General features: G+C 52.1%; 1 protein-coding gene across 1 annotated transcript in view; it reads right to left on the bottom strand.

Moving 5' to 3' along the window:
- Nucleotides 1-2296: 2296 nt before the first annotated feature.
- Nucleotides 2297-14475, bottom strand: part of Pde9a (phosphodiesterase 9A) — a 90552-nt gene continuing 78373 nt past the window's right edge. Inside the window, exons 11-19 of the mRNA XM_059244070.1 lie at nt 14357-14461; nt 14086-14168; nt 12691-12847; nt 11643-11756; nt 7905-8009; nt 7130-7258; nt 6072-6167; nt 4473-4590; nt 2297-2529 (exon numbers count right to left, since the gene is read on the bottom strand). Coding sequence (XP_059100053.1) covers nt 4489-4590; nt 6072-6167; nt 7130-7258; nt 7905-8009; nt 11643-11756; nt 12691-12847; nt 14086-14168; nt 14357-14461 — 891 coding nt within the window. The 3' untranslated portion in view covers nt 2297-2529; nt 4473-4488. The remainder of the gene's footprint in view (nt 2530-4472; nt 4591-6071; nt 6168-7129; nt 7259-7904; nt 8010-11642; nt 11757-12690; nt 12848-14085; nt 14169-14356; nt 14462-14475) is intronic.

Here is a 14475-nt window from a genome sequence, read left to right as displayed (position 1 = left end):
GACACCGTTTCTCTATGTAGATCTGGCTGTCCTGGAACTCACGCTGTAGACCAGGCTAGCCTCAAACTCAGAGATCCATCTGCCTCTGCCTTCTGAGTGCTGGGAGTAAAGTCATTTGTTTCTCGGTTTCCTGGAAGTTGTTTTTGCAGGGCACCTGCCTACATGAGCAATTTGGGCCCCCCACAATCAGGATATCACACTGATGAGAGCCCCACATCCTGTGAGTCCAGGAGACAATGTGTGGGGCAAATGGCATCTGTGCAGGCATCTGTGGGGGCCCAGGCCTGGAGTTCCTGGCTGACTCAGGTGCGGTCATAGAACAGCTCCAAAGACAGAGGCAGGAAGGAGCCCAGGTAGGACCCTTGCCCAGTGACCTGGCCAACTTGGTGTATCTTTTCGGCATGGCAACGAGACCTAGTACATCCAAGGAGGTACCAGGGTGTAGCCCAAGCTGCCCATACACAGCGTTCATGGGTGGATCCTGCTCTAGGGGAGCAGCACCAACAGTGAGTGGACCAATCAGTGTTGTTGGTAGTGTGAGGCTTTCAGAAGGGCTGGGATGGACAGCTTGGGCAGAAAAATTCCTGGCCTCAGACCTGGGACAGGGGTTGGCTAGTCACTTTAGAGTGTAAGGAAGGACAATAAAATCTGGAAAGGGAGAGGGGCCCAGTGAGGTGGGATGGGGCTGGGTCAAAGGTCAGGAAACATCAGACAACAGGTATTGGAGCAGAGTTCAGTCAGAACATCCCCTGGTGGTGATGACCGTGTCCATGGATGCATTTGTTTATCCAGCCCAGGAGATGGTGTGAGGAGATCCAGGCTAGGACCTTATGATGGGGGTGTCCTGGGTTATTCATGTGGCATTGAGTTCCAGTTCCAGAAGGCAGAGGATGAGGCTTGGGAGAGGGACAGAGAGATGGGGAAGAGAGAAGGGGGGGGGCAGATGGAGGCAGAAGCAGCCCAGGGGAGCGGTTGTCTGGATCTACTCAGAAAAGGCTGAGGTGGAATTGTCATCTGGAGCCTTGATGGATGAAACTTGAGTCTGGAACTGTGGGGGAGCACTTTCTGGGGGGTGGGGGAGATGGGGGGCTGCAGCTGCAGGGAGGGAGACAAGCCGAGGTGGGAAGGTGAGGGGAACAATCCCGCTGCCCTTGGCTAGGTGCTCACTGCCCCTGCACAGCATGTGGGGGTAGCACACCACAGACAGGGTTCCTCCCAACCCCCAGGCAGGCAGCCAGAGATCTGGCTGGTCTGGGCCAGCAGGCTCTTTAGGGATAGGACCATCTCCGTCCTCCCCTGGGGAGAAGAACGAGCAGGTCTCTGGGTCCCTTTTGCTAGGCCACTAGCCTCAGGCATTGGGCTCCACACCCATGGCCTCTTAGTGCCACGTTCAGGACACCACAGCATCCCAGACTACCAATTATGAAAATACACAATAACCACAGGGTTCAGAGCTCAGAAAATAAAAAGAGCATCTCTGACCGATAAAAGTGGTCCCAAGAGGAAAATGAAAAAAGGTTTGATTCCACAGAACAGGAAAGCTGTATGGCCAGTGGGCGAATCAAAAGCTTTCCAACTAAAAAATAAAAATTACAAGGGGCACTGATCGCCAGGTGGTGGTACCAGGCGCATGCAGCACTCAGGAGGCAGAAGCAGGTGGATCTCTGTGAGTTTGAAGCCAGCCTGGTCTACAAAATGAGTTTCAGGGCAGCCAGGGCTGTTACACAGAGAAACCCTGTCTCAAGAATTCAGAGTCCAGGTGCATGAGAAGACAAGGGTAAGCAGGGTGTTGTGACATGAGGGGGCTGCGTTCCCTGGGCAGTTACCATGACACCTGGTATATACCCACTGCCTGTCCTCCAAAAATGAAGGACAGGACATCTCTTCTTTGGGGAAAGAGTCCCTTAGATACATTGAGGATTTGAGTAGTAGATTCCAATGCCCTGCAATTGTGCAGCAGCAGCATCTGCCATTGTCTTGGTGGTCAGGAGGGCATCTGTCTCCCACATCACCTCTTATGCAGCCTGACTCATTCCTTAGCTCCTGTACACATCACTGATGCCTCCCCTCTGTTCATAAACACTGGCCATGCGCACGTCCCCAGGTGCCTCCCGCTTTGTTCATAAACACAGGACACGTGCACGGCCCTGCACTCGGGCACCATTCTGATGTTTAATGTGGAATTTACACGGACCCCTGGGTCACATTACTGTTCAACCATTTGAAGACACATCCCAGGGAAAACCAGAGTCCTTGGAAGCCCGAGTGCCAAACCCAAAGAAAAAGTACAGACCCGTTTCTGTATAAGAATATATTATTTAAAAGACAGTTTAAAAATAAAAATTCTGTACAGCATCATGAATTCCTGTTTTTGTATCAGTGAACAAAACGGTTCTTAGAAAACGTGGTCTGTGGCAGGTCATCAGGGGTCGTCTGGGCGTGACCGTCCTTGCGTGGAGGATCCTGTGAAGTCCCCGAGCCCTGTCTGCTCAGAGGCCACAGCTCGGCTGCTTTAACCAGTACAGTCTGCTGGAAAAAGAGGAAGACGGCATGTTGTCTCTGTGGGGACTGGAGATGGCACAGCCTCAGGATCATGTGGGAAGTGAGATGGTAACAGAATGCGGAAAGACCTGGAGTGGTGGAGCCAGCACTGCTCTTGCAGAGGACCCAAGTTCGAATCCCAGGATCCACAACCACCTGTAACTGCAACTCCAACTGTGTATCCAGTACCCTTTTCTGTTCTCTATGGTACCTGCACTCATATGCATATACCCATACACACACACACACACACACACACACACACACACACACTCACACATATATATGTAATTAAAATTAAAAAAAAATTTTTTTAAGCAGAAGTAGGGCTAGAGAGGTAATTCAGTGGTTAGGAGCACTGGCTGCTCTTCCAGAGGACCCAGGTTCAATTTCCAGTATCCAGATGGAGGTTCACAACTGTCTATGACTTTAGTTATGATGCCCTTTTCTGGCCTCCACAGGCGCCAGACATGCAAGTGGTGAACAGACACACAAGCAGGCAAACACACACACACACACACACACACACACACACACACACACACACACACACACAGAGCCAAAGGGGGTGCTAACTGGGGAATAACAGGGGACCAAGCCTGATAGGACAGGTGGATGTGGGGAAGGGCAGGAATGGATGAGAAGCGATAACGACATATACGTATGAAGACACCAGGGTGAAAACCCTTCCTTGTATACTAATCTAAAAATTTAATAAAATATAAAAGAATGAGGTGGGGGCTGGGGAGATGGCTCACTAGTTAAGAACACGGGCTGCTCTTGCAGAGGACATGAGCTCACTTTCCAGTACCCACATGGAAGCTCACAACCATCTGTAACTCCAGTTCCAGAGGATCTGACGCCCTCTTCTGGTCTCTGTGTATTCCAGCACACATGTGCTGCACCTACTCATGCAGGCAAACACACACACACACACACACACACACACACACACACACACACACAAATAAAATAAATCTAAAAAAAAAAAAAATGAGGTTGTCAGCCACACAACACATGCAGCCCAAATTAGACAATGTCAATGTCACTTTCCTCTCAAGACCATGACCTGGCTTCAAGGTTCACTGGCTGCCTCAGTATGGAACAGCAGCTGCTCAAGTCCCAGTCATGTCACCATGACCTTGGGCTTACAGACAAGAGGCCTGGGGGTTCCCCGAGGTGGGGACACATGGCTGTCACTTGCAAAGGTTTTACCAAAGGCATGTCTTGGGCTGAAGTCTTCTCTGTTTCCCCTTCAAACTCAGCTTCTCCAGCTCCATGCATAAACCCTCAGCAAACATGACACTCAACAGCCATGTGCTCAGTTAGAGTTTAGCATGCACCATAGCATGCACTGTAGCATGCACCGTAGCACGCGCTGTAGCATTGGCTGGCTGAGTGGCTGTGCTGTGTCAGCCAGAGTCGAGGGCAAATGCTCTTTAAAAGTTTCTAGTACTCTGGATGCACTTCACAGGATATTTCATCTCATGAGTGGCATACATTTTAATAATTAATTCTTTCTATAACCAACGTGTGAACCTTTCCAAATCAGAGCCCAGATTGTAACTGGGATATGCAGGATTCAAGTTGCACTTTTCGGAAAGCAGGCTGCATGCTGTGGTTTGACTCTGTTCTCAAATGATAGTTTGCAAGTGTCCCTGGACTGTTCGGGTGCTGATGTTCAGTCCCCACTCTGAGGTTAAAGGTGAAAACACCTGACTGTGGTGTTTGGGGACAGGCTGTGGGAGCAATTAGGACAGACAAAGGTGGACATCCATAACTGAGTTTCTGGTGTTTTATAAGAAGAGGGTAGGGGGCCGAACACACACACACACACACAAACACACACACACACACACACAAACACACACACACACACACACACACGCACGCACGCACGCACACACGTACTCCAGAGTCCGCCCACTTACTGTACACATTGAGACATCAGTTTGGAGGAGAATGGCCTTCACTGTTTTTCGTATCTCTGTTCTTCTCTGTGGTGTTTTCGTTGCCCTCAGTTGTCAAGCTGTCTGTCTTCTTCTGTAACTAAGAGAGCAAAGGCCAAAGTCAGTCCTGGAGGCAGAGGGCCAGCTCAAGCAGCCTCTTGTCTCAGGAGGCGTCGGCTGCCTGAAGACACTCAGACACTCTCCGATGCAAAAGATGGCTGCCCACACATACACATGCTTTCCAGATTTTCCAGATACAGCCTGGGTGCTTGTGACCTGCTTACAACCCACGACATCATCCTGGTCCGCAATGTCTGGACAAGCTGGCCATGGCCCACAGCCCCAGGCCTGGGGGCCAAGTTCCTGTTTCAGGCTCAGCGCTAGTACATCTTTTTTATGCCTCCTTCTCTAGGGCCAAGATGGCATCCTGGAGAGACCTGGCATTCCCATTGGGCAGTAGAATGTAAGATTGAAGACTCAGGTCCCCCAGAGCGATGGCTAATGGGATGGCCATGGTGGCAGAGGCCCTTGCAGCCTTCCCATTGGAGTCTGGACTGGGAATGCCCTTCGGTGTGTACAGCTTCACTCTTAGCCTTTTAGATTTTCAGAGCCGGCATCTTGTGACCTCCTGGCAGGGGACTCAGGATTGCTGGTCTGTGCTTTCAGTCAACCTATATGCTTTCAACATATGTCTGTGACATGCCTGGCATTGTACACTGGGGGTGTGCATTGGCAGATGTGGCTGAGGGAGATGTGACCAATACCGGCCACACCTGGGAAAGAAGGCAGAAAAGATGGATACAGGCCCCTCCATTACTGGGGAACTTGGATGGACGGGTACTGAGCAGGAAATGAGAGCACGGGGGGCATCTCAGGTGGTGAGGTCACAGTGGTCAAGGAGAGGTCTGGAGTGTATAAGAAGTGGAGAAACTTTTCTGGGTGCATGGGTGTCCTGGTAGGAGCAGGGGGTATTGTGGGTAAAGAAAGACTGTACCCAGCAGCCACATCAGGCAGGAGACATGGACTGAGTTCTTAGTGTCAGCGCTTCTGGAAGAAGAGATGTTCACATGGGCTCCAACAACAACAACAACAACAAAAGCTGAATTGCTCGTGGGAATCTGTGCCAAGACTAGAGAGGCTCCTACTCTCTCCTGAGATCCAGCATCCCCAGTGCCCTAGAACCTCTCCATCCCCTGGACCACAGGAGTAGCTGAGCTGCCCTGTGTGCTCTGTCTGAAAGCACGGACCCGGGCGCTTGCTTTGTTCTTACGTCTTTTTCAATGAGGCCGTCACTGAGCAGGCATCCTGGCCTGGAGGAGGACAGGGGCCAGGGAGGTGCTAAGAGACACTGAAGAAGCTCTGATGCATGGTGGTTCTCCAGGCTCACACAGCTGTGTTCTGGCTCTCATTGGTCAGCAGACTCCGAGGAAAGCATTGCGTTCCCTGGGAAGAGACTCTGCTTTTCGAGAGCATAGCATCTAGACCCCTTGTCTCACTGAGCTTGGCTCTGGTGCCTGCCCTTTGTACAGCCTGGCCGCAAGTCCCCGACTCGCCTGCCTGTGTCCTCTGCACTGCCTTTACCTCCTTCATGGCGTCGTCCATCTGCTTCAGCTCCTCATAGTGTTCTCGAGACTCCCAGAGTGGCCGTAGCATGGTCTCCTCAACAATGGGGAAGAGCTGGGGAGCAGAGGGTCCAAGGTCAGCCCGCCATTGTTAAGCTGCAGAGAACACTGGAGGACAGCTGTCAGGCCCTTGGGGTACCTGGGAGCCCCTGGGATCTCACTTCCCAGTGGCCCCAAATCAAGGCCTTCAGAGAAACCCAAGGTGGTGGGGTGTGAATCTCCTGGCCAGTTCCAAGTCCTGGAGACCCTGGCATAGACCCAACAGACCCACCCATCTCCCATCCGTCTCTGGCACAGATTTCCCCCTCCAAAATTTCTCAGAGGACCCCAGAAAGCCTACTAACTTCTCCTGTCCCCATTCCTTCCAGTAAGACAAGGGGTAGGTATGGCCTCAGAGGATCTTATGTAGGGGACGGACCTGACAAAATTCCTGGTGGTGGACATGGGAATGAAAAGGATGTGGGTGTCTCTGAGACACCCGGAGAATGATGGGCAGGAGGTGGGGTGAGACAAATGGGTTGGCGAGAGATAAGTGTGTGTTTGGGACCTTGGGGGTTGGAATTGGTGGCCTTAGGCAGGATGTGTAGGCAGCTCTGGGACTGGGGAGATGGAGGCACAGAGGTGGGAGAAGACTAGGACTCGGTTGAAAGGGTTCCCCAGCCCCAGGGCACCAATTCCAGGTGCTCCTTTAAGGTGAGGCCTGGAAGGACAAGAGAGGCAACAGCTGGTACAGCTGGCCGGGTCTTAAGGCTGGCAGAGACAGGTGCGGGCAAAGTGGGCACCGAGGGCCTGACGGTAGTCACACGTGGAGCTCTTTGAAGAGCACCGGAGGGGGTGGCACTGGACACAGCAGGAGGAATGGCTGCTAGGCAACCGTCACCGTGACAGCAGAGGATGAAGCTGTAGAGGGTTCACGTGTGTGCACATGCATACACAGTGCATACTCCCGAAGTGTGCACACACGCACGTGTGCACCCGTGTGTTGACGGCTGCTGTACCACCGGAAGGACCACTCACCTTGGTCACTGTCTCAAACATTGGGATCAGGACAAACTTGATGAACCCAATTTGGGCCGTTGCTTTGGTCACTTTGTCTCTGTCCATGAACGGGGCCACTGGAAGGCCTTCTGATTTCTCACGGTCGCTCTGCAGGGAACACAGGGACGGTGACATTCAAGGCACAAAGGCCCACGGACTCGGGCACACAGGGCAGCCCTGTTCTGAGAGGAAGAGCAGGACATGCCGCCCAGCTGTGATCCTCACGGTCACACAAAAGCAGTACCATGGCGAGGACACAGAGAGCCCGCGGTGAATGGGCTGCGTACAAGCCAAGGCGAGGTGAGCGGGTCGGGGCCATAGGGACCAAGTCTAGAGACAGGCGGTTTACAAGGCTGCTCTCGACAGCTCCTTGTCTGCATCATTTCATGCCTGTATCTCCCTGTAGCTACCCTATGAAGACCATCTTGTTTGCATTCACCCCTCCACAGGGGTCCTCCCTCCCCTCAAGTCTTGCTTCTTGACTCATAGCCACATTTCTTGAGTCTGCTTCTAAAAGTGGCTCTGTGAGTGGCAATGGGTGGCAGTTTAATCACCCCTTGCCCCCCTTTTTTCCCTGGTGGCCATGGTCTCACATCTATAATACAGCCTATGTTTTTTCTGCTGTATGTCTACAGACAGTGATGTGGAGGCTGCTGGGGTGTGGGATGGATATGTCAATCACCCTGGTCGGCTCTTTCCGATGCTGCCCCGCCCACAGAGCTGGAAGGAGCGCTCACAATTCGGTGTCTCTTACCTGCATGAAATATTCTTCCAGTAAACAATCTACCCATGGTTCTGCCACCTCCATGGGACGGACTTCGTTGGAGATATCACAGCATTTTATGAGAATCATCTTCAGCTGAAAGAGACGCCGCATTGAGGACCATTGATGGCAGACCCCACACACCCACCACTACTGTGGATCGACTGGATTCGCCACCATAGGTGGAAAAAAGGAGGGGATGGGGTTGGGGAGGGATGCTGGCCATCAATGACCATGGAGTTTTTCCACCTGGAAGGGTACTCTGCTACAGCACTCTGCACTGGGACCCTTGCAGTCTGGATTTCTCAGTTTCCCTGAGGAATGATGGGGACCCATCGCACCCACAGAGCATCAGATCACAAGCTTTTAGAACACCAACTGTAAACCATCAAGTTAAAAATTGAGTGCGTGCTCAGGCTTCCCGATGCTGAAACTGTCTCACTCTGCAGCTCAGGCTGGCCTTTAGAACTCAAGGCTGGCCTTGAACTCCTATTCTTCCTGCCTCCCAGCTGCCTGGGTTACAGGTTATGTGTCACCATGCCTGGTTCTCAAAACAATGTCGTCAGAGGGCCAAGATAAGAAGATGCAAATTCAAGGTCTGCCTAGGCGACACTGAGTTCATGGCCCGCCTGGACAACTCAACGAGACTCTGGTCTCAAACTCCCAAGTGAAAACAGGGCCGGGAACACGGCTGAGCTACGGTACAGTATTTGCCTATCGTACATGAAGTCCATCACCTTGACACGTAAAATCATTTTACGACTGTGAGAAATATAAGACGAAGATATAGAAAGGACATCATTAAGAGGCAATGGTTAAGAAGGGTACTGGAAAGAGAGCCCAAGGGGGACCCCTGAGTGGTGGTGAAATGGTGTCAAAGGCCTTGCAACCCCATGTTCCAGAACAGTGGGGATGGGGGAGGTCAGCCCAGCACTGCTTGCCTAGGGGCATGTCCCTCAGGCAGAACCCTGATTATGGAATTGGAAGATTGCACAAAATTGTTTCCAGAGCTTTCCTGTACTAGTCCGTCTCTATGCCTGGGGCTTCATGTGCTGCAGATAGCCATCCCGTGATGAATGGAGTGTGAGCGTGTGACTGCAGGGTCACACTCCCTCCAGCCTCCATGCCACCTCAGAGCAGATGTCCTTGAAGTACTGTCACTTGCCCACTGCATCCTCTTGGGTGTGGTCTCCCAGGACTGTGTACTTCCTCCCAGGCAGGAGGCTAGCCACTCCCCCGGAGTCCAGCAGGGCTGGGGCAGGACAGTCAAAGGATTCTGCCCAAGTGTTTCTCCTGAGCTAGCTAGACCATCACCTCTGCCTGCTGTGGGAGCTGGTACCTGGTGCTCTGGCCTTGGGCCAGGCACAAACATCATTCAATACTGTGACCTTTCTGGATAAAAGTGGGGGCTACTGTCCAGGGTCTGAGGGTGAGCAAGCAGAAACGTCCATCTGAGGCACACAACCTTAAGCCATGACCTGCCTGCTTTGTTGACTTTTCCATGTAGGAGAGGGAACATGGCCTGGCTATGCACAGGCCTTATGTCTGCATAGCAGGGTGGACCGACCCTTCCACTCTGGCTGGGCCTTGAAGGACCTGTGGATATTTGCTGCGCAACCCCATTTCTAGTTCCTGGGCAACGATCCTTCTTTGCTGCTCTGTATTGGAACTGGCTCCAGCCCAGAGGCAGTTACGAGCTCGGTCTGGATGGCCTCATGGGAGAACTGCCCCAGACTAGACACTGTGGCCTCGGTAGTGGCTGGGTCAGGCATGTTGATATGTCTTCGGGCTGCATTCTGGGTACTTCTACTTCCTTGGCCCAGGAGCCCCACCTCCACCCCACCCTCCCCATCCCCCCACCACACACAGAGACTTGGACTTGGACTATGGACTTTTTCTCCCAGTCCTCTCTCAGTCCCTCCCCCAGCCTTTGGGGGCCCTGCCGTGATGCAAGTGCAGTCAGCCTGATCCTGTCCCAGGGAGAAGTGGAGCCCTGGGTGACGGTTCCTCCCACACCTCCTGATCAGTGGGCAGAGACCAAGGTAGGCAAATCTGCCTGTGGTCTGGCTTATCGTCCTATCTACCCACCTTCACCCCGGGCAGACCCTTTGAACTCCAGCCTGTCACGCAGTCCGGAAGCTAGCTTTCTTCACAGAGGGAAATAAGGCGTGCGGGGGACAGCCTACTTGCTTCCCTCAGCCACTTCTGATCGTCCTTGGCTTCATGCTTTTGGTCTTTCCCCAGACCTTAGCAGATCTTGCCACGGATGCCATGTGGCTGTACAGGAGCCCCTTTTTGTCCCTGCTTTTGCATTTTATGCTTTTAGTTACCCTCCCCCCCAAAAAAACATTAAGCAGAAAGTTCCAGAAATAAATAGCCCATCGGTTTTAACCTCCATGCTGCTCTGAGCAACACAGAAAGATCTCCCGCCATCTTTGTCCTACCCAGGATGGGAGTCTTCTTTCTGACTCTGGTCCATTTTGGACACATTGTCTGCCCATTATCTACGGTGAGGTCCTCTTGTTATTCTGCCTTATTTTGGTGTTGGGCTCTTAAGGGCCTAATTTCTAAGTTAAACTTCGTTGCAGAGATGTGTGTGTGAAGAGGAAAAAGCACAGTATACATACACAAGGTTTGCGGCCCCCCGCCCCCCACGGCTTCAGGCACTCACTGGGATCTTGAGAGGTATCCCCTAAGGACAAGGAGACAACTTCTTTCCTTAGAATGGGGGTGCTCTTGGAGGCCCTGACTTGGGGAAGACACATCCTCCCACTGTTCGGGTGTTAGCCACAAGGGCCCTTCTGTCTCTGTACCTCTGTCTGCTCACTAGGAGTCAGTCTTTTGCAGTAATGGCCCCAGAAGGCTCAGCGTTATGGGATGGGAAGCCACAAATTCAGCCCAACCTAAGAACGGCATCTTCATTTACTGTCTGTTAGCTCCTCTGGAGGAGGCAAAGTGATGTTATTGGTTTTAAAGACTTACTTATTTTTATTTTATGTGAATGAGCATCGTCCCCCCCCCATGTATGTGTATGTACTATGTGTGTGCAGTGACTGCAGAGGCCAGAAGAGGGCATCGGATCCCCTGGATCTGGATTACAGGTGGTTGTAAACCACCATATGGAAGCTGGGAACTGAACCCAGGTCCTCTGCAACAGCTGCAAGACCTCTTAACTGCCAAGCCATTTTTCTAGCCCCATGATATGTTTTAAAGAGACAAACAACTTTAAAAGAGACTACGGTGCATGTCTTGAAAGTAAGGCACAGAACAATTAATCTCTGAATGCTGGGATGCTAACTGTTAATTATTTTGCTAATGTATCTTGCTCACTTTGAAATTAATTAATTTTTGAGACAGGGTCTTACACTACAGTCCAGGCTGGCTCGGAATTCATTGTATGTAGCCCAGGTGGCTCTGAAGTCGCTGCAGTCTTTCTGCCTCAGCCTCTCTAGTGTTGGGATTACAGGGATGACCCAGCATGCTGGGTTTGCATTTTGCTTTTCAGAAGGGACAGACACCATGCACACTTAGACCACCTCCTTAAGGGAGAAGGTTGTCCTTGACCCATGGACTCTTCAGGAGGCAGCCTTGTCTACTGCTGGCCCAGGAGGTGTTGTGACACTGAAATCCAGTCACCCCAGCACTCCATGGGCAGGGGAGACACCCAGGTTCCTGGTTTTCCCAACAGCTATGGCTCAGCTTTCTAAAGACCCCACAGACACAACCTACCAGGGTCAGGTGCTCCTCATTGCTGTAGTCAAAATTCTCCATCTTTTCTTTGAAAGAATCCATAATTTCAGCGTGCCTTGCCATGTCAGTGGCCAAGATCAATGTGATCATCCCCTGAATGGGAAGAGGACATGGTGTCACCACATACCAGGACCTCAGCGGGTGCTCCTCACACTGTGCTCTGAGCTCCTATATGATCATGACCCTATGTGTGCTCTGTCTGTCCCTGTGCCATGTCCACAGCTGCAGATCACAGGCTGACAGGGTAACAGATGGGTTGTCACACTGACTTAGAAAACCAAGCAGATTTTAGCCAAGGCTCAAAGTCTCCTCTCCTAGATTTAGGCATCTAGGTCTGCAATTAGCCCTGTGCAGAGCTCGCTGACAGCTATCAATAGTGGAGTTTCCAGGGCAATTTTCCCATCGTCTCATATAGATTATCTAAGTCAGAACAGACTTGGTAACATTCCCACTATCAAGTTTATCAATGAGGATCTAATGGGTTTGTAAACTGTAGCTATGCTATGGCTTGAACATGGCTGATGCCCTCCTAAACTCAGGTTGAAATCTGGTCCCTAGAGTGACTGTGCTAAGAAGAAGTGGGATCTTTAAGGAATGCTTGGGTTCTACCCTCATGAAGCAATTCATATTCTCCCCCACCCACCCAGCACTGGGTTAAATCCACAGGGAGTGAATTCCCACTCTTGCCCTTTGACCGTCTGCCCGCATCCTTCATCAGAAACAGAGCAGATGTGGACGCCAAACTCTTATAGACTCCCCAGCCTCCAGAACTATGAATGAAGATAAACCTCTTCCCTTTTAAAACTACCCAGTCTGTGGTATTTTATGATAGCAGCTGAAACTAGACTAAGGTAGTTACACATCAGGTGTCTGCGGCAAAGGCCCATCTCCTTGGGGACCACTTTGGGCCTTGGAGGAAGCAGGTAAAGTGGGCTGGTTCCAGGGTCCCTGGTGGGTACTGCTGTAACCAAGAGCCTCCGAAGCGTGGGGCTCTGCTCCGGCCCTGCAAAGCTCTGGCCGCACACACCTGCCTGATCTGCCTGAAGCCCTCAGGTGGCACGCTGGAGAAGATGTTGCACTCGGGCCTGGCCAGGATCTGGAAGGCAATGGCGCAGTGGTGGTTCTCCAGCGGCGAGATGTCGTTGTAGCGCACAGCCAGTTCCGTGCGGGCGTTGATCTGGTACCTAGGATGTGTGGAGAGAGCAGGAAGTTCAGGCACCCCGCCACTGGCATCTGTACGCCATGGTGTACATGGTTCCTGCAGAAGCTGGAAGTGGCTAAGGGCTAATGACCAGATGCCATCTGCTCACACCAGAAACTCACTTCACTTGAACCCCGGACTCTCATGCTCCTATAACTAGATATCCCCGGCCTTCAAGTCTAACCCGTGACCTCAGCTCTCTCTCTGGGGTGATGCCTTGAAGGCATCGAGGTTCCAGAAACTGTCCTATTTTCAGTATATGCAAAGACAAGATTTCAGGAAAGAGGAAACAGGTTTGTTTTCTCATCCGCCTCCCCATGTATGTATAAATACGCATATATAACAGGATCTCTTTCTGTAGCCCAGGGTGGCCTGGAACCTGGGATCTTTTTGCCTCACTCAGCCTCTAAGAGCTGGGGTTACAGGAAGAGCCCTACTGTGCCATTCTAAGGGTTGAATTTTGAGGTTAATGCTAAAATTAACTCTTTGCCAGTCTGTTGTTGGCAACTGTGGTGACCAATAAATGTAAAGAAAGGTAATAAGTGAGTTATGGGGCATGCCTCTGAGGAGTACTCATGGCCACACTTGGCATCTATTCTGTCCTTCTGAGGAGTAGACACAGCTAGACCTGGGACCCATTCTGTACTGACAAATGATGGCATGGCCCCAAGGACATCTGATGTCCCTGCATAGCCACAAAGGTACGTTAGAAAAGAAAACCCCATGTATCACTGAATGCAAGCCCGCACCCTGACAGAGGACTCTGTCGGTATCATGGGTAGCATTCTACCTAATGGAGACAGGAGGTGCTTAGTTTCCCCAGACCTGCAGTCCCCCAGCCCTGCCCTCACTCATTCTAGCCCTGACCCTCTGCCTGTGCCTTTGGAAGTAGCCTGGAGAGGGAGTACCCTGGCAGAGAATGGTGTGGAGTCCCACTGTCCCCCGCCTCGGGGAGGGGGCAGGCTGGTACTGCCATGCTCCTTTAGATCCTGGGGCTGACAAAAAGGGTTTGTGGCTGCCTGTATGGTTTGGTAACCTTGGAGGTACCCTCCCGGGGAGGCCCAGGGCTCTGGATAAAGTCCAAAGCTGAGAACTGCATCCTGCAGGGTTAGGGGTCTAGGTGGGCAGCTCCATCTGAGAGCCATTGAAGGGTTAGCTGAGTTTCCCCTGAGAGAAGGGGCACTTTTCAAAGAAGAAACGAGAAAGAAACCCCAAACGTACGTGTTGTTGTACCCTGGGTGGTCCAGGTCATGGCAGATGGCTGCGGTCATCAGGACCAAGATGTCCATCTGGGAAAACTTCTCCTGGATTAGGTGAGAGTCAGGTGTCTGTCCTCCTCATGGGAGGGCAGGAGGGGTGGGGACAGACTGGGCTGCAGTGACAGGGGAGGACACAGTCCCTGCAGAGCTTGTAGGCCCCCTGGGCTGGGGGAGTGGAGGGCGCAGCCACTCCACAGGGTTAGGGATGGAGGGTGGAGGCTGGCAGGACCCACCTGGAGGCCACAGAGCCAGACCATGCTGTACATCATCTGCGTCACACAGAAGCAGTGCCGGAAGTTGTGGAAGGGGTTGTTCCTGTAGTTGTCATGCACGCAGAGCTGTGGGGGAGGAG

This window comes from Peromyscus eremicus, chromosome 16_21 (genome assembly GCF_949786415.1).
Source record: "Peromyscus eremicus chromosome 16_21, PerEre_H2_v1, whole genome shotgun sequence".
Taxonomy (NCBI): domain Eukaryota; kingdom Metazoa; phylum Chordata; class Mammalia; order Rodentia; family Cricetidae; genus Peromyscus; species Peromyscus eremicus.
Note: the sequence above shows the minus strand (reverse complement) of the source record. Positions and strands in the feature narration are given on the sequence as shown.